This window comes from Xiphophorus couchianus, chromosome 17 (genome assembly GCF_001444195.1).
Source record: "Xiphophorus couchianus chromosome 17, X_couchianus-1.0, whole genome shotgun sequence".
Taxonomy (NCBI): Eukaryota; Metazoa; Chordata; class Actinopteri; order Cyprinodontiformes; family Poeciliidae; genus Xiphophorus; species Xiphophorus couchianus.
This window is the reverse complement of record NC_040244.1, coordinates 12,731,620-12,751,398: the sequence shown is the minus strand read 5'-3', so window position 1 is coordinate 12,751,398 and position 19,779 is coordinate 12,731,620. Positions and strand designations below refer to the sequence as shown.

At 42.4% G+C, this 19,779-nt stretch overlaps 1 protein-coding gene across 1 annotated transcript; it reads left to right on the top strand.

The window, feature by feature from the left end:
• Positions 1 to 1,232: 1,232 nt before the first annotated feature.
• kdm5a (lysine demethylase 5A) lies at positions 1,233 to 19,622 on the top strand. Its single transcript, XM_028043920.1, has 28 exons — positions 1,233 to 2,185; positions 3,129 to 3,206; positions 3,518 to 3,640; positions 3,777 to 3,947; positions 4,056 to 4,247; positions 4,447 to 4,525; positions 4,612 to 4,703; positions 4,811 to 4,969; positions 6,030 to 6,149; positions 6,265 to 6,423; positions 7,092 to 7,273; positions 7,721 to 7,883; positions 7,974 to 8,093; positions 8,177 to 8,371; positions 8,457 to 8,638; positions 8,726 to 8,850; positions 9,093 to 9,243; positions 9,847 to 9,967; positions 10,065 to 10,241; positions 11,234 to 11,412; positions 11,522 to 11,840; positions 14,391 to 14,951; positions 15,078 to 15,236; positions 15,520 to 15,648; positions 16,279 to 16,426; positions 16,520 to 16,740; positions 17,687 to 18,154; positions 18,674 to 19,622. The coding sequence occupies exons 1-28, from the start codon at positions 2,009 to 2,011 to the stop codon at positions 18,953 to 18,955; spliced, it is 5,232 nt and encodes a 1,743-aa protein (XP_027899721.1). The 5' UTR covers positions 1,233 to 2,008; the 3' UTR covers positions 18,956 to 19,622.
• Positions 19,623 to 19,779: the final 157 nt, after the last annotated feature.

The window sequence follows — 19,779 nt, the reverse complement described above, 5'->3', positions numbered from 1 at the left end:
ATCTGCGTCCGTGCGTAAAAGCGCACAAGAAACAAGGCGTGCCAAGAGAGCGAGACGATGTTACACCCTGCAGATATTAAGTATAATTACGCATGCTTGAATCCAACAAAAAAGGAGGGAGGAAAAAAATAAATCCTTGCACAAAATGCACAGTCTTTGCTCAATGAGTTTTGACACAAAATGTCTCATATCCATGTCTACAAATGAATCATCCTTTCCAGGTCTTCGCCTTTGCAGCTGCATCAAGAGTTTGATTTGTAGTCTGCATCAGATAGAGCACCAAGTCCATGCGAACCTAAACGCCCAAATGCGACCAAAACCATGAAGACGTGACAATGAGTTTTCCCTCCGCATCCTCGGTGCAGCTGTGAATGGGCGGATGTGGCGGAGTGCTACTGGATGAAGTTCGCGGGGAACGTCACAGGTTTGAGGACTGTGAGGTGAGGGGTGGGCTTGTTGAGAGCCTCCAAACACCAGCCGAGAGGGAAAACTGTCCGCGAGCGCCATCTGCTGGTCACTTCTATAAAATACATCTGTACTCCATAGGTTTCGAGGCTATGAAATCCGATATAGTTCTATGTAAGCCACTATAAACTTAATTTCTTACCTGAAAAAGTGAGGTACAAGTCGAACAAAACAGAACAATGGAAGAGAGGAAAAAAAATGACCGAAAGCTTCTGTTAATTTGATAGTCAACTTTTCAGCAAGAACAATATCTCCGCCTACTTTCTTGTATTTATTTAAAATTTATTTATAATTGTAGCTTTTCTTATAATTGCATTTTCTTTAAAAGAAGGTAAATGTATAAGGATGCATGTTCCTAACCCACCATGGCACAGTTCAGCTCTACTTGGAACTAATTTATTTTTTTTGTACTGCCAAAACAATATTTAGTTTTGTCTTGTCAAACAACCCTAGAACAAAATGTAATACAGCAATAATAGCACTCCTGCATCTCTAGTCCCGGATTAAACAGCTGCTCTTCCTATTAATATGTCTCTTTTAATCAATATTATTTCTCAGTTTGCACTGTGTTGTTTCGGAATTTCTGTCATTTAAAATCAACATCCAGACCCAGTATAGCGTTTGCATACGCAGCAAGGCCAAAAAATAATAATAAATAATCTTTTTTTTTTTTAAAGAAAAACGTGTTGGAACTTAAATTGATAAAATACCTTCAGTTATATGTTTTCGTTATCAACTTTATCAGTACTAGTGCTCAAAATGTTTTTTCCGAGTTTCTCTGGAGGCATCACAACGGCTCTCTCTTCCTTGCTAGTGCTAGTTAGCATGTCTGCTAATGCAGCTATCTTACTCGTAGACGACGTTCATTTATGCGCAAACCTACCACCCTTAAACGTTTTAAAGCATAAAACAAATGTGTCTGTGCTTTCAAAATGTATGTTAATTTAACAAGACTGCATAATAGAAGAATAGCTCGCTTAGGCGACTTTATTCGTCTAACGGTAACGTTTAGGTGCGCAACAGACAGCTAAAGCTAAGCTAGCACCGATTTAATTAGCTTCCTGCTTGTTGCCCCTTTGAGTACGAGTTGTTGGACAGAGTGAATACATCACCCGGCTACGCGAGCTTACTATTAGCGTCCAGTTTGGGTGGTATTCTTAATAAGAAGAAGCAAAGTGTGAGCTAGGCGCTGATAACTTTGTTGGAAACACACAAACCCGAAGGAAGAAAGATGATAACGTGTCGGACTGACCCTGCCCTACATCTCAGGTGAACACTTCCCGGCCAGGCCTACCCTACTGTTTGCGTAGGATGGGTGTACACTCATCACTAGCTGCTACCTTTTTCTGTGTTTTGGATTTTCTCACAAGCCTCATTATGAATCAAGACATGATCACTGCTATGTGATACATTTCTCATCGAGGGAAGATTTGCAGAATAATCATGGACGCGGAGGAACTTCCCCAAGAAGACGGTTGCTGTTAAATCATGGATCCTTGATGTCAACTCTTTTATTTTTGAGCGTATTTTCTTTTGTGTGTGAATGACTTGTTTCCCCCGGATTCACTTCGACATGGCTGCGTTCGCCGAGTTCGTTCCCCCTCCCGAGTGCCCGGTGTTTGAGCCGAGTTGGGAGGAATTCTCGGATCCTTTAGGATTCATCAACAAGATCCGACCGATTGCAGAGAAAACGGGCATCTGCAAGATCAGACCTCCCCAGGTAAACTCTTCCATTTGAGCACGAGAAAAGCCTTCTATTTGAAAATCTGCACGGGTTTATCCTTTGTGATGATATCAAAAGTGCGCAGCTGAGGTTTACTGTAGGCCTGCTTGAATTTTGTAACTCAACTACTAGTTGGCTGCTCTAACAAAGGTCAAACAGAGCTTAATTTCTTAGCCCTTTGTGTCATTTGTCTGCTTTCCGTATTTTGTCATGAAAACTGTTTAAAAAGAGCTTTATGCAGCTACTGCATTTAATGTTTTGTTTTTGTTGTCCTGACGACTAAGTTATAGATCAATAATGTCGATGATGACATTGGAGGAAATACAGGCCTAATGCTCATGTCAACTCAGAAATAGTGACAGCTCTTATGGCTTTACATATTTTGAAACTGCTACTCCAGGATTTTACTTTTAATTTCATTCAAACTCAACCAAACATTCCAATAAAATGCACAGTGTGACGCTTGTAAATTGGGTGTATAGCTATTATTATAACAGGGTTTCCCCCTGTGTATTATAAGCCTGGCGGGCCACCAGGCTTTAATTGTGCCCCCACCAGGCTTAGCATTTCTTATTTAAGTTTTTTTTTTTTAATGTTTTTTATGTTATATTTTTAAGACTTTATAGTTGGTGTTCAGATATTAATCTTCCAATAATACATCATTATCAAGTGATATTTTCAAATTTCCTGTGAACTTAAAACATTTTTTTAACTCAAAAACACGACGGGCCGCTGGATGAGTGACTGCCCTACCACCCAACCACCGGGCTTAGCAAGTTTTCTGGGGGAAACCTTGTATCTTAAAGTTTTTTTTATTATTATTATTATTTAATTTTTTAATCGTTACTGCTTTGAGCATTAGATCCATTTTGGATTGTTTCCATTTCCTCTTTCCTCAAGTAGTTCTGGGAGTACCTACTATTTCCCTTCTGTCTGTCAGGACTGGCAGCCTCCGTTTGCCTGTGATGTTCGCAACTTTCGCTTCACACCCAGAGTGCAGAGACTCAATGAACTTGAGGTGAGTGTTTGTTCTTGTTTTTTTTTTTTGGCAGTTTTGCAAATTGAGGATATATTTGGCCAGTTAGATGAAATCAAATTAACTTTAATGTCCTCGCTAAATATAATGTTTGGTAGTGGCTGAGATGCTAAAGCTCACATCCATTGATGGGAACATTATATGAAGATTTATACTGTCCTTGTTAAAATTCGGGTCAGCAGAAACACTCCGCTAAAGCCTTTTATAACTAGCTGGACGTCTACACCAGTTTTATATAAAACACTCTCTCTTTAGTCTATATTTCTAATCACTTATTTTTTTGTTTTTTACAGGCACTCACTCGAGTAAAACTGAACTTCCTGGATCAGATCGCAAAGTTCTGGGAGCTGCAAGGATCCAAAATTCGTTTCCCTCATGTAGAGAGAAAGATTTTGGACCTCTATCAGCTCAGCAAGGTGAAGCCAGATTTTCTGCCTTTTTTAAGTAGACAGTTGTTTCTGCACTCAGCGGGTACAATGAACACAGCTAAAAGTTACTGGACACGTTCAAATAACTTAATCTCCTCATGTTGGACGCTTGCATCCCTTTCAGATTGTGTCGTCTGAAGGCGGATTTGAGACGGTGTGCAAAGAGAAGAGATGGTCCAAAGTGGCGACTCGGATGGGCTTCCCACCGGGAAAAGGCACCGGTTCTCTTCTACGTTCGCATTATGAGAGATTCCTTTACCCTTATGAGCTCTTCCAGTCTGGAGCTACCCTTACCGTAAGTGGCGCCCGTCGTTCTACGGATGTAGTTTTGTTTAAAAACACAAGTGGTCACCTAGGACCTGAAAACGACGTTGCTTCGTTTCTGCCTATTGCTTTAAATCAGGGCGTCCAGCGGCTGTACGACGAGGGAGCAGATGGGGAAGAAGTGGATGAGGGTGTCGGGGAGGAGGCGATGGAGGAAGATGAGCAAGAAGAGGAGGATGAAAACGACAAGGAGAAAGACAAAGAGGGTGACATGACTCAAACCAAAGATCAGCTTCCTTCAGAGAGGCGATCCAGACGACTAAAATCGGAGGTAGCAGGCAAAGCGACAGTTTACATCAATCACATAGACCAGTTACAGAAAATCATGATCTCACTCACCTACTATATGTTTGCTGCTCTTCCTTGTGATGATAAAATGTAAATCACTATACAGTATAAGTTGTACTAAGCTCCTGCCTTCCATTGGAATCCATCTGTTTTACAGTTTTCTGCTGATTTTGTCCCCACAGAGGGAAAACAAGGAGCCCACAAGCCTCAAAATCTTCGGAACGAGTCCCAAGATGGTCGGATTGGAGATTGTATCAGCTGGTAAATTTTTTATTTTTTTTTTTTAAATACAACTTGCAAACATCAGGCGGACTCATCTGTTTTTGCACTGCTCTCGATCTACGCAGACGATGGATTCATTAAGAAGCAGCGGCATCTCAAAGCCCAGGCCTTCGCCATTAAGATGAGGCCACGCAAGGAGACTCTGGAGGTCAACTTTGTAAGAGTTTCAGTCATCTTTGCTCAAAATCTGAGTCTTGTTTTGTTTTTTATTTAGATGAGCTGTGACAGTCTTTATATCTCTTGTGCCCTCTTTACTTCCCCCAGATTGATCTTTATTTCTGCCTGGTGTGCGGACGAGGCGACGAGGAAGACCGGCTGCTGCTGTGTGACGGCTGTGACGACAGCTACCACACTTTCTGCCTCATTCCACCCCTGCAGGACGTGCCCAAAGGAGACTGGAGGTGCCCGAAGTGTGTCGCTGAGGTAGGCTACAAGACACACTGACAAGTTCAAACCTTCAACTAGACCTTTTACATTTCGTATGCTATCACTGTATGGATTGTTTTTTTTGTGCTCTCTTACTGCTATAGAACTGGCCCTGACGCAATTATCAATAAATTATTTAATCGCATGATGAATTAAAACCACTTCATTGATTTCCATATGCATGATTTATTGTTTTCTTTAAGAACAATTTTGTTTACAGAGACTTTGTGATTCATTGTATTTGTTGTTTCTGTTCTTCTATTTATTTTGAATATTTAAAATGTCTTCCAGTTCCTGTGTTAAATGTTCATTAGAATTTAAAGTTTATTGATCTTTTGAGAATGGTTTCTATCATTATTATGCCATTTCCATTATATTACTTGAAAATGGTCTAAAAACAACAATACTATCATTTATCGCAATAACTTTTTGGACAATTTATCATCCAGCAAAAGTTATTTTTCTTTTCATTACGCTTCTTTTTTCAGACTGGATCCAAAAAACAGGGACGACTCTAATTTACTCTGATCAGTCGTTACATAATGACCCAAAACTATTTTAAAATGACTCTTTTACATCAAGAAAAACTAACTGAATTATAGAGAAAACCATTTTACTTAATAATCATCTGATCTCCAGAGCCATTAAAATTGCTATGAAGTGTTTATTTAGCAGGGCAACGTGTTTTTACTGTCAGGTCTCTTGCAAGTTCTGTGTTCTGTAAACCCACTGAGCCTCATTTATATTATGGACACATTATATCAGTGAGCATAGAGGACTAGGGTTATGAGGTGACACAGAGATATGAAGTCATATTGGTGTGAGATAGAACTATGAACCAACAATGAACCCTTGGGGAACCTCACAATTGACTTTTTTCTCTCTTTTTTTGGCCAGAACTATAATTACCAAATGAAACAAAGTAGTTCCTGTCTGCCAAATAAGATTTGAGCCAGTTTTGTGTGTCAGAACCAGAGTTTTGTGTTGCTGGGCACTTTTAATGTCTTCTGTTGTGTATTTTGTTTCAAATTCATGCGCATTTCTGTTTCCCTCACAGGAGTGCAGTAAGCCCCGAGAGGCTTTTGGCTTTGAGCAGGCTGTGAGGGAGTACACTCTGCAGAGTTTTGGCGAAATGGCCGACCACTTTAAGTCCGACTATTTCAACATGCCAGTTCACGTGAGTAGAACAAACGTTTTGAGCTAGCGTGTTTGACCCGTTGGTGAGGAAATGGAGTCACGGCAGTTTGCACCTCAAATCTGAAAGCTCAACAAAGTCCTCCGCGTGTTATTAGATGGTTCCGACAGAGTTGGTCGAGAAGGAGTTCTGGCGCCTGGTCAGCAGCATTGAGGAGGACGTCATCGTAGAGTACGGCGCTGACATCAGCTCCAAGGACGTGGGCAGTGGTTTTCCTATAAAGGACGGCAAGAGGAGGCTTCTGGGAGATGAAGAGGTGAGAACACTCGTACGTGACCTTGGTCTTTGAATTATGTAATTAATATGTTTCAGTTGCTATTTAAAAAAAAAAAAAAAAAATCATCCCTGACCTGTTTAACAAAAACTGCTGAAATATTCATTCTTAGCCACTAGGCGGCAGTAATGTCAACAATAAACACATGCAAGCGCTATAACTTGTTTCACTGTAACACATTTTTTTTGATCAAATTAGTTTCAATTTGATGTAATGACAAAATAACTAATAGAAATAACAAAATGCATATTTCAATGTAATCCACTTAATGAAGGGAAATTCTGATTCATTTTAAGGCACTGCATTACTATAAGCTTTGTGCTTAAACAAAAATGTAATCTGTTTTTCCTCGTAAGTTATATGTTCAACTTTGTTAATTTCTCATCCTGTTACGTTAATTATTATTCTATAACAATAATCAGTTATGATGAAAAAAATATATAATTGTAATAATGCCACCTTGCTAAAATAAGTAATTTCTAAGTGTTGTTTTTTTGTTTTTGTTTTTTTTTGCTCAAAACATCTTTTGGAAAGAAAAAGATGATAATTAAATTTTTTTTCTCCAAAATCACTTTGGGCAAAGAAGAGAAAAAAAGTGGCGGTGTATATTGACCCACTAGTAAAGAAGTCCTCGTTTCCTCTTCTGACAGGAATATGCAAACTCGGGCTGGAACTTGAACAACATGCCAGTACTGGAGCAGTCCGTTCTCACACACATTAATGTTGACATATCAGGCATGAAGGTGCCCTGGCTGTACGTGGGCATGTGTTTCTCCTCGTTCTGCTGGCACATCGAGGACCACTGGAGCTACTCTATCAATTTCCTTCACTGGTGAGAGACTTTTGATTTAGAGGTGACCGTTATTGCATTGGAGCGGCGTTTCGGAGGGGAGACATTTTTAAATGAAGTTAAAAAAAAATTTATGATTAAAAGTCAAAAATTTGAGTTTGGAAACATGTATGAATGCATAATCGGCAAATAAATTGACTTCGTTTGCAATCTGTACTTTCTAAGTCATTTTCAAAAATAAACAACAAAATGGGAACTAAAATAGCTCCTTGTGGAACGCCTTTAGATATCATTTGTGGTGTTTGTGGATTGCTTTTGACAACAATGCAGTTGTTTAGCCTCATTGGCTGCCTGGGAATCTGGTGGGAATTATTTTAATCTCAGTGTGCGTTTAAAATACAAGCAATATAACTGTTCAATAAACTATATGTTTTTTCTCTCTATTTTTATTTTTTATTAATCTGTTGCTTTTCTTCATCTTTCCTCCAGGGGAGAACCCAAAACCTGGTATGGAGTGCCGGCCTCTGCAGCAGAGAAACTAGAGGCTGTCATGAAAAAGCTAGCTCCAGAGCTTTTTGACTCTCAGCCAGACCTCCTGCATCAGCTGGTCACCATCATGAATCCGAACGTCCTCATGGATCACGGCGTCCCCGTAAGTAACCCAAACACCTGAAGTCTAAATATTTGACTCGATGAGGTGTCTGGGTCGTCTCGTGTGAATAAAAAAAATCTCTTACTCCAGGTCTACCGAACCAATCAGTGTGCAGGGGAGTTCGTGGTAACCTTCCCGAGGGCCTACCACAGCGGCTTCAACCAGGGCTACAACTTTGCGGAAGCTGTGAACTTCTGCACCGCAGACTGGGTTAGGAAAACAAAAACTCCTCTTGTAGGTTTTATTTCTATTCATTGTTTGGAAACGCGCTTACACCCTCTCTGCTTTCCTAGCTGCCGTTGGGCCGTCAGTGTGTCGCCCACTACCGCCGCCTCCACCGTTACTGCGTCTTCTCCCACGAGGAGCTCTTGTGCAAAATGGTGGCCGATCCCGAGAACCTCGACGTGGAGCTGGCGGCGGCCGTCTTCAAAGAAATGGACGATATGATAGATGAGGAAACGAAACTGAGGCAGGCTGTCCAGGAGATGGTGAGTCTTTTCTTTCTGGTTAGCTGAACGCTAAATCGTCAGACATGAATGCAGTCATCGTCCGCTCTGTTGTCTCTCCTCAAAGGGAGTGCTCTCATCGGAGCAGGAGGTTTTCGAACTCGTTCCAGACGACGAGCGCCAGTGCTACAAGTGTAAGACGACGTGTTTCCTGTCTGCGCTGACGTGCTCCTGCAGCCCCGATAGGCTCGTTTGTCTCCATCACGCTAAGGACCTCTGCGACTGTCCCCTCGGCAGCAAGTGTCTCCGGTGAGATCCTCTTCTGTTCCTGCACGACGGCTCAGCATGGGTTTTGTGGAACTTCAGCTTACTGGATAAATGCGTGGTTTCTTTCAGGTACCGTTATGGTCTGGAGGAGTTTCCGTCCATGCTGTACGGTGTGAAGACGCGGGCACAGTCCTACGACACCTGGGCCAAGCGGGTCGCAGAGGCGCTAGCAGCAGACCAGAAAAACAAGAAAGGTAGACCCGAATTCAGCTGTAAAAACACATCCACATGATGATAAAATGGATATTATAGGGTTTCTGTAGAGTCTAGAAAAGACCGGAATTTGATTTTAGTGTTTCTCGCAGAACAGGAGCCTTCTTGGAATATTTTTATATGTATAAAAAAATTAAAATCAGAGGTGCATGAGAGTTTAATTAACACCAGTAAACTGATTTCCAGACTGATTGGTTTCTCGCTCCTTCTTCCTCTGTGGTAGATCTAATAGAGCTGAAGGTTTTGCTGGAGGACGCCGAGGACAGGAAGTATCCCGAAAACGTTTTGTTCCGCCGCCTGAGGGAGATGGTGAAGGAGGCAGAGACGTGTTCCTCTGTGGCCCAGCTGCTGCTCAGCCGCAAGCAAAGGCACAGGTTGGTTCCCAGCAGGGCTCCAAAACGGCAAAGGTTGAGAAAACTCTGAGTCTGAAGTGTTTTGAAGAAAATGAGAATCACTGAAAACTATTTGTTTTTATTTCTAGGCTTTATTCCATCCATTCCACCCTCAGTCCATCTATCGTTTTCACCCATCCATCCTCTCGTCTGTCCATACAGAAGATGATTAGGGCCACTGAAACAAAAAAAATCTAATTTTTCTTTTAATTATTTTTTTTTTCTTGGTGTTTTGGTCTCAGAGGATTAAATTCAGTTTTTTTTTTCAGTGGTCCTAATTCCATCCCTCATTCTCTTTCCCTTTTTCTTTCTTCCCCTCAGTTTATTTTTTGCAGGTTCTTTCACTTTGTGATCAATGTAAAAAAAATATCTGCCATTCCCTCAGAGTGAAACTTTGTATTCATACTTTCATGGAATCCATCAGTAAAGATGTTTCTGTGTAATCACATCTACTTTGGTTAGTCACATTTGTATCAAGAAAGTGCTGCGTTGTTGACTTTTTTTTTTAAATTTATTTATCTCGTGTTTAGTTATGTATTCATCTGCTTTAAATGAGAACCGGGAGTTTTCTCTGTGATTTTGCAGCAGCCGCCTTCGTTCTGACAGTAGCCGCAACCGCACCAAGCTGACTGTGGACGAGCTCAAAGCTTTTGTGGAGCAGCTCTTCCGGCTGCCCTGCATCATCAGCCAGGCGCGACAAGTCAAAGTTCGTCTCAAATCCTTTAACCTTCCTCCTTCTCATTCAGCAGCATCGAACACCTGTTATTTTGGGGGGGGTTTTTTAATGCTCTCCGTGTCTCCAGGAGTTGCTGGAGACGGTGGAGGACTTCCACGAGCGAGCCCAGGTGGCTCTATCCGACGAGATGCCCGACTCCTCCAAGCTGCAGGAGCTTTTGGACCTGGGCAGCGGCCTGGATGTGGAGCTTCCTGAGCTGCCCAAGCTAAAGCAGGAGCTGCAGCAGGCACGCTGGCTTGATGAGGTGGGCTGGTGGTGCTAATGTTTTTTAAGGTTGTTTTTTGCCTCTAGTGACCTTTATTTGAAAATGTTAAGACAGGAAAGTATTAAGTACAGGAAAGAGAGGGGGAATTCAAACGGCAAAGGTCACCAGATCGGAAATTGAACCTGCGACAGCGGCGTCGAGGACTAAGGCCACTTTAAGTGGGTTGTGCTTAACCCCTGGTGTTGCTAATCATTAATGTGGCATATACTGTTTGGAAAAGGGTTTGATTCTGTCACAGGGTGTCAACGCATCTTAAAACAGTCTTATATGTATGTATCTAAAACTATGGCCTTAAAATGTCTTAAATTAATTTAAGAAAGTAAGTTGGCCTTTAATATCTAAGATTTTTTCTTGACCGAACCATTTAATGTTGTTTTGTTTTTTTTTCTTGTGGGACTTTTCTGTCAGGCAAAAGTTAGAGTCGCACTCAGAAATCCTCATTGCATTCTGTGACTGGAGACGTTGAGGCCACCGCTAACTAGTGGCTAAAACACCCTTGCTAGTTAGCTCTTAGCTTAACTGTTGTAAGCAAAATTAACAAATATAAATCCAAACTTAGCTTGTGGTTCCAGCGAGACCGTTCTATATTATGATGAATTTAATAAAACAAAAATTAAAAGTCTGTCAAGAGTAATATCTTCAGCTTGTAGCCCTCTGTCCCAAATAGCATAATTAAGACCATCGATCAAATGAACATGAATTTAATTAGGAGAACCTCTTTTGTATTTTGCATCTATCATGGTTAAATGGAAATTCATCACCAGTGTACTGACATTCTACTCACAATGGCTTTTAAAAGTCTTAAATTTGAGTTTTTGAAACCTGCAGAAACTAAGTGTCTGAGGGGAGATGCTTCTTTTTGATTGCTAGCAGTGACAGAGTCGTGCAATATTTTTATAACTTAAAACAAACTAAGCATTTTTCTTTGCTTTGTTTTTTTTGCTTCTTCTGTCATCTTTCTGAAACCGAAGGTCCGTGGCACCCTTGCTGAGCCGCACCGCGTCACTCTGGAGCTAATGAAGCGGCTGATAGACTCTGGAGTCGGCTTAGCGCCGCATCACGCTGTGGAGAAAGCAATGGCAGAGCTACAGGAAGTCCTCACCGTCTCAGAGAGATGGGAGGATAAAGCACGGGCCTGCCTGCAGGCTAGGTAACGATTTCCATCCTAAAATACTTCTTTGAATTCCTGATGTTCGGATGTTGAAGCGAAGCGATATAGAACACCGCCCCTCTGCCTGTGTGTCCTCTTGTAAACCCAGGCCTCGCCACAGCATGGTGACGCTGGAGAACATTGTGCTGGAGGCAAGGAACATCCCAGCATATCTGCCTAATGTTCTGGCTCTGGAAGAGGCCCTGCAGAAAGCCAAGGACTGGACCTGTAAGGTGGAGGCCATCCACAGCGGAAGCAGCTACGCCTACCTGGAGCAGCTGGAGAGCCTGCTGGCCAGAGGCCGCTCCATCCCCGTGCGGCTCGATCCGCTTGGACAAGTGGAGTCTCAGGTGGCCTCGGCTCGAGCCTGGAGGGAGCGGACCGCCCGCACCTTCCTCAAGAAGAACTCCACCTACACTCTGCTGCAGGTAGGGAGGGAAACCCTGGGATTCCCTACCTCTGAACTTTTTCACATTTCTGTTTAAAGTGAGGAGTGGAAGGAAAATTCTGTTGAATATTTATGATTTGTTTTTATAAAAAGTGTTCAATGCATTGTGTTCAACCCTCTTCAGTTGATACGGTGATAATACACCTGGTTCCAAATTATTATGCAAGTGATATTTTCTCAGATTTTCTTAAATGGTCAATGCAATTTTCAAGTCATGAACTATTACAGTATAAATCAAATTTTACTGAACAAAACTCCCCATGAGAACAGTATTTTATTCAAAAATAAAAACTCAAAATGCCAAATTATTATGCACAGTAGGTTTTCTAAACATTTTATGGACTATAAAGAACTGCAAACGGTCATTCTTTGAATGTGCAGCATTAAATGGTCACATGTACTAAAATCAAAAGCTATTTCAATCAAAAACAACTTAACAGATCGAGTTACATGTTAACGTAGGACCCCTTCTTTGATATCACCAGCACAATTCTTGCTTCCATCGAACTTGTGAGTTTGTGGAAAATTTCTGCTTGAATTTCTTTGCATGATGTCAGAAAACCTTCCCAGAGCTGCTGTTTTGATATGAACTGCATTCCACCCTCAGATCTTCTGCTTGAGGAAACTCCAAAGGTTCTCAGTAGGGTTGAGGTCAGAGGATGGTGACCACACCATGAGTTTATCCCCTTTCATGCCTATAGCAGCCACTGACACAGTGGTATTCCTTGCAGCATGAGATGGTGCATTATCATGCATAAACATGGTTTTGCTATGGAAGGTACGGCTCTTCCTTTTGAACCATAAAGAAAGTGATCAGTCAGAAAGTCCATATACTTTGCTGAGGTCATTTTCACACCTTCATGGACTCTGAAGGGGCCGACCAATGATTCTCTCCCCATGATTTCGGCCCAAAGCATGACTCCACCACCTCCTTGCTGACGTCACAGCCGTTTTGGGACGTGGTCGCCATCCACCACCAATCCACTACTGCATCCATCTGGACCATCCTAGGTTGCACAGCAGTAATCAGTGAACAAGTCTGTTTGAAAATTAATCTTCATGTACGGCTGGGCCCACTGCGGCCGTTTCTGCTTGTGAGCTCTGGTTAGGGGCCCAATAGTAGGTTCATGCACCGCAAACCTCTGGAGGATCCTCCACCTTGAGGTTCCAGAGGCACCAGCAGCTTCAAATAACTGTTTGCTGCTTTGTAAGGGCATTTTAACAGCTGCTCTCTTAATCCCATGAATTTGTCTAACAGAAATCTTCCTCATTATGCCTTTATCTGTAGAAACCATCTTTGTTCTGAATCAGCCACAAATCTCTTCACAGTACTATAAGGCTTCAGTTTTAGTTAAATATCTAATGTTTTCATACGGCACTACACTATCTGATGATTTTCTTCAGCAGAGATTCTTTCTCTTTCCCATATTGCTTGAAACCTGTGGCCTGCTTAATAATGTGGAACATCCTTCTTCAGTAGATTTCCTTTAATTGAGCTTACCAGACAAACTAATCAACCCAGCTCTCTGATATTAATTATAGTGATTCAAAGAGCCCTGACACACAATATCATCTATAAAATTACTAACACAACAAAAAATTTATCTTTATGACACTTAAATCCAATTTGTATAATAATTTGGAACACGATGTAGAACGAACTTCCTGACTCTTGGGTTATTTCTTTGCGCATCAAACGGCAGAAAATTTAGCTCAAAATAAACGAGCTCAAGCTCAGTCATTAAAAAAAAAAAGATCTATTTTCAAGTTCATCTATTTTAGATATGTACTTCAACTAGGCCATTCTAAGACATTTACTATGATGTTAATGAGTGTGATGGTCTTTATAAATGTTAGTCCTCTTAGGGGCAGTATATGTAAATTTGACCTTTTTTGAGCTTTACATCATTTTATTCCCCCATCAAAAGCATACTTGGAGTCTCCCGTGGCAACTGTTCAGCTGTGCAAACTGCCTGGCTGAAGCTAGCCATGCCTTCGAGGTGCAGCTCCTCCTCTAAGCTGCAGGTTCTGAGCTTCCTCCTCGCAGAGCAGCCCCCATCTAGCTCCTTCAGACTAGCCAACAGCAATTAGCAAACACCGGGTAGAACTGCGTATCTGCTGGAATATTTCTCAGTACATTGCTGAGTACGTCGCTGACGTCAAAGGTTTAATACAGGAGCTAAATTGTGATGAGTCCCTAAAGGAGCCGTTTCCAGAGGAGTTTCTTAAACAATTTCAAGATGAAGTCAAATTTCCTGTAAGTCATAGCATTTTTAAAACAGCTGAAGGTGTTCTGGTTACTTTATTGTGCTGTAAAATAGCACTATGTGCCTGAAAAATACATAATACTGCCTCTTTAAATATTGTGTACCTGGATTTATTTATTCATCATATAGAATTCTCAACAAAAATGATCAATATTTTGATATTTTTCTCAGTGTGTTTTTAAACTATAAAAAGCAGGTTACATCCGGTGTGATTATGGGGTACAAAATAAAATATTCTCTTATTTATTTTTTACTTTTTGAAGGTTCTCAGTCCTCGTGTGGACATCGGCGTGTACAGCAACAGCAAGAGCAAGCGGAAGCGCGTCAAGGAGCTCATGGAGAAGGAGCGGAGCGGCTACGACCCCGACGCCCTCAGCGACCTGGAGGAAAACCTGGAGGAGGCCCGAGACCCCTCGGCCGTGGTGGCCGCCTTCAAAGCCAAGGAGCAGAAGGAAGTGGAGGCCATCCACTCGCTCCGCGCCGCCAACTTAGCCAAGATGGCCATGGCGGACCACATCGAGGAAGTCAAGTTCTGCCTGTGCCGGAAGACGGCCAGCGGCTTCATGCTGCAGTGCGAGCTGTGCAAGGACTGGTTCCACGGTGCCTGCGTCCCTCTGCCCAAGACGGGGACGCAGAAGAAAGTGGGCGTCAGCTGGCAGAGCAACAGCAAAGACTCCAAGTTCCTGTGTCCGCTGTGCCAGAGGTCAAGGAGGCCGAGACTGGAGACCATCCTGTCCCTGTTGGTCTCTCTGCAGAAGCTGCCGGTGCGTCTGCCGGAAGGAGAGGCGCTGCAGTGTTTAACGGAGCGGGCCATGAGCTGGCAGGTATTCACGCCAAACTCTTCTCCTTCTACGTTTTTTTGTTTTTTGTTTGTTTTTCCTTCTCTTTTTTTTTTTTTTAGTGTTGGCTTTCAGATTAACCTGCATCTTTTCGCCCAATTGCCTTTTCAGGATCGAGCACGTCAAGCTCTGGCTACCGAAGAGCTGTCCTCGGCTCTGGCGAAGCTTTCCGTGCTCAGCCAGCGCATGGTGGAGCAGGCGGCGAGGGAGAAAACCGAGAAGATCATCAACGCCGAGCTGCTGAAAGCGGCCGCCAACCCTGACCTCCAGGTGAGCCTTTAAAACCCTTTAACGTCTGTGAAGACGTCACCGCTGTTTGGTTAAGCTTTTTAACCAAGAACAATAAATAAAATGGAAATTAAAAACCACAACCAAAACCATAAATGAAATCGATGAAATATCTAAACATCAATACCATTAAAAAAATAATAATCGTCAGAATGGAAGTTATTGACCTCATTTTAATTTATCATGCGATTAATTGATTTGAAATGCAGCTGAGTTTTCCGGCTTTGAACTGAAACCAGACTCTGTGACCTTCTCCGTTCTGCAGGGTCACATCCAGACCTTTCAGCAGTCCGGTTTCAGCCGAGCGGCTTCACCACGGCCGTCTGTGGACTACGATGACGAGGAAACGGATTCAGATGAGGACATCAGGGAGACTTATGGTTACGACATGAAGGTAAGTGAGGGGTGAAAGATTTCCTACACCGCCTGAAAAGGTCTGGAATATGATCTCAGTATTTTCCAGTTGTGGAAAAGTATGGCAAAAGAAAGTAAGATAATTACTTACTTTCTTGGTCTGGAAATACAGAAGATATTTGTATTTCCAGACTGCATGTAATGTTGTCTAGATGTGTCCTTTACTTCCTTGTTTGTTTTCTTCTTGTTTCAAACCTTCCTTTCTTTATTTGTTCCTTTCTTTCTCTCTGTCTTGCTCTTTGTTCCTGTGTATCTTTTTCTTTGTTCCTTTATTTTTGTTTCTTCGTTACTCTTTCTTTTAAAAGAAGAAAATAAGTTTCTTTATTTATTCCGTTGTTTCTTTCTTCCTTTTACTTTCTACCTTTAATTTTTTTCTTTTGTTTCCTCCTCTCTTTCTTTTTTCTTTGTTGTCACAGGCCGGCTCTATTTTTTTTTACAGTTTGCCATAACTTTAAATATGAACTTTATTTGTTTTATGCTATAAAACGAACAGGAAGGACCGAGAACTCTGGAAAGTGGAGTGTGTAATTTGTGGAAAGCATGTCAGAACCCCGAGTTGCCTTCAAACGGTCCCGAAGTTCCTCTGTAATTGTGACGTGTGCTTGTCCAGGACCCAGGTGAGGTGAAGCCCTACCTGTTTTGCGATGAAGAGATCCCCGTGAAGTCTGAGGAGGTGGTCAGTCACATGTGGCCCGCCGCCACGCCTTCATTCTGCGCCGAACACGCCTACTCGTCAGCTTCCAAGTCCTGCGTGCAAAGTGAGTGCTCGCTTTTTTTTTTTTTTTTCTACACACATTTTCCTTACATTCAGAGGCCTAGTTTGTCTCACTTCCAAATATTTTGCCCTTCAGACCTCGGCACACCCAGAAAGCAACCGCGGAAGACCCCCCTGGTGCCCCGGAGCCTGGAACCCCCGGTGCTGGAACTGTCCCTGCAGGCTAAGGCGCAGCTGGAGGACCTGATGATGCTGGGAGACCTGCTGGAGGTGTCCCTGGATGAAACCCAGCACATCTGGAGGATTCTGCAAGCCACGCACCCTCCCTCTGAGGAGAGATTCCTGCAGGTCATGGAGGTAAGGGAGCGCATCGATTGTGCAAATAGTTGCAACAACTTAAAAATGGAGGAATATTCGGGGGAGAGTGCTGGGGTTGTGTGTGAACGAATTGAAATTCTTTATGTGCACTTCCGTACGTCTTGAGCTATAAATGCACGATACATTTTCAGATTTTTATTCGGGCTGAAATGATTAATGGAATGAATTGTGATTCATCAGCGACTGAAATAATTGTCAACTAATTTAGTAATCGATTAATTGTGAACTGAAGTATGCGGACTCTAAAAGTGGTCATTTGTTGAAAGAGCAACACAGTGTGGGCAGTAAGTCAGCCTAAACTGTACAACAAATATATACAGTCTGTATTATCTGTCAATATATTCTAACCAGAACTCCTCAGTTTCAAATTTTGTAAATAAAAAACAAATCTCATATTAATCATATTTTGCGAACCGTTTATTCATCCAAAAGATATTCAACAGACTAATATAAAGTGGAGTTTTTTTGTTTGTTTTTTTTTGCCAGGGATGCATCCTTGGTGGTCATATATATATTTTTATTTCTTATTCAAAAAAGTAATTGCTTATTTGCATCTTTTAGTTTATTTCTAATTTTGTGTATAGAGGCTTAAGTGATTAAATGGAAAATCTGCAGAACATTCAAATTTTTTTATATATACGATTAATGGATTAATTGTCAGGATAGTTGATTACTAAAATAATCATTAGTTTGCTGCTCTAATATTTATTAGTAAAACATTTCGAAATATCGCTGATACTTTTCTATGTTATAATTATGATCTACGTTCTGTTGGCTGGTCAGAATATAGAACGCAAATAAGCTACACTCCAGTATGTATTTGGAACGAGACCAAATGTGGAGCAGTTTTAGGGGCGTGGCTACTTCTGCAAGTCAAACTTTGGCAGAATACTGAACCTTTTTTCCCCTCCATCCCTTTTTGCAGCCTGACAACTCGCTGCTGGAGAAACCGCTCAAAATCAAATTTAAAGATTCCGAAAAGAAGCGAAAGCGGAAGCTGGAGAGAGCCGAGCAGCACCACCTGCTGATGGCCGCCGCCGGTGGCGCCGCCGCCATGGGAGACATGAGGCTGCAGAAGTCCAAGGAGCTGAAACGGGTCGGCCTGGAGCTCGGCCTCGGCAGCAAGCCCAAGAAGAAGAAGCTGAAGCTCAACCTGGAAAAGAACCGGGAGATGAAACAGCTGGCTAAGCGGTTGGCCAAGGAGGAGAAGGAGAGGAAGAGGAAGGAGAAGGCAGCCGCAAAAGCCGAGGCCATCAAGGACGTCCTGGAGAAGAGGAAGGAGAAGAAGATCCTGGACATCCCGTCCAAATACGACTGGTCGGGCGCCGAGGACTCCAACGATGAGAACGCGGTGTGCGCGGCGAAGAACTGCCAGAGGCCGTGTAAAGACAAGGTGAGGACAAGGTCACTTCCCTTGCTGTGGATCCAGACCCGTCCTGCTGAGAAAGTGGCACAACAGGGAAACATAGATGATTGATAGACAGGGAGCTCAGAGGGCAGACAGGGCAGGCTCAATAAAACTGAAGCTCTGCTTATGAATACAAACTCCTTCAATAAATATTAATATGCAAGAATTTATAAAAGAGTAGGTCATTTAAGTTCTGTACTTCCTAGTGTTCTGTTTTTCCCTTCTTGTTTTCTGTCTTTGCTGTCTTGTTTTCTTCCTCTTTCTTGTTTTCGTTTTGTCTTTTCTCGTTTTTTTGTTTTTTTTCATTCTCTCTGGTTTTCTTTCTCAAGAAAGCTCAATAAATTCATTGAATCAGCCAATCACAGCTAGCCTACTACGTTTTTATATATATACAGTATATATTTATTTCAATCCACACATGCTGGGAGAAAAAATGTTTCTTTTATTTCCTCCTTTTTAAAATTTTTATCCAAACATCCTAGTTGCGTTTCTATTCGTCTCCAGGTGGACTGGGTGCAGTGCGACGGCGGCTGTGACGAGTGGTTCCACCAGGTCTGCGTGGGCGTGTCGTGCGAAATGGCGGAAAACGAGGACTACATTTGCGTGGACTGCTCTGAGAAGGCGGCGGGCGCGGTCGACGGAGTTGCCCTGGAGGACGTGGCAGGGGAGAGCATCGTGGTCTTGTCTCCGTGCGGCACGGCGGCGGCCATGGCTCCGTGGTCCGCCGTGTCCCTCTTAAATCCGGCGGCTTCACACCAACAGCAGGAGCCTCGGCAGGACAGCTAGCGCTAAAGCTGGGGCGTGCACGACTAGAAGAACTCTTCGTAGAGGCTTGTTCGGAGGATTTCTGGTACCGTATGGATTATGAAGCACAGGAAATGATGAATTCTCCATGGCTTAATAAGAAAAAGGTTCTCTCTGACGTCTGAGATGTGGTGATGCTCCTCCTCCTGTAAAAGGTGTCGGTCTACAACAACACTTCCTCCCTTAACCTTCCCGCAGCCCTAAGAGAGGTCGAGTGGACCCCACGCTCGCTTTTAGGATTTTTTTTTTTTCCTCTTGTGGTTTCAGGAACTGACGGAGCTGTGATATCCACTGCGCTCTTCCGGAACATGGCGCTAACACTGCAGGAGGGTTAAATAGTACTCTGGTTTCATGAATTTACAGTGAAGCACTCACACATTTCCTCGAGCTGCTTGGTTTAGTCAGAAGAGATGAACATGTTCCCAATCCTGGGACATTCTGTCCCGCTCACTGTTGCCCTCTGACTCTCTGATTTAAAAAAGAAAAAAAAAACATGTCAGTATGTAGGACTCGAGACTAGGAGGAAACAAACGGTTAAAATGTAGTGGGAATTATTTATAATGTATATAACTTTTAAACGGTTAAAAAAAAATGGTTTGTGGCTTTTTGTTTTCTCACCTTTTAATAAACGATTCCTAGTCAAATCGTACACATTTGCTTTCCTCTTTCTGCACCTCAGTATAACACCAGTGTGAAACATGATGCTATCAATGGTTTGTGGTTTGTTTGCATCAAAAAAAATTATAAAGACACTAAACTATGTCAAAGGTCACAACCTATCCGCATGGTCACAAGCAAGTTATTTC

What these genes read in the sequence shown, in the direction of transcription:
- kdm5a (XM_028043920.1), top strand. Translation starts at nt 2,009, where the DNA reads ATGACTTGTTTCCCCCGGATTCACTTCGACATGGCTGCGTTCGCCGAG. An exon ending in TCTATCAATTTCCTTCACTG is followed by an intron (nt 7,274 to 7,720) that starts GTGAGAGACTTT and finishes TCTTTCCTCCAG; the next exon opens with GGGAGAACCCAAAACCTGGT. An exon ending in GGCAGGCTGTCCAGGAGATG is followed by an intron (nt 8,372 to 8,456) that starts GTGAGTCTTTTC and finishes CTCTCCTCAAAG; the next exon opens with GGAGTGCTCTCATCGGAGCA.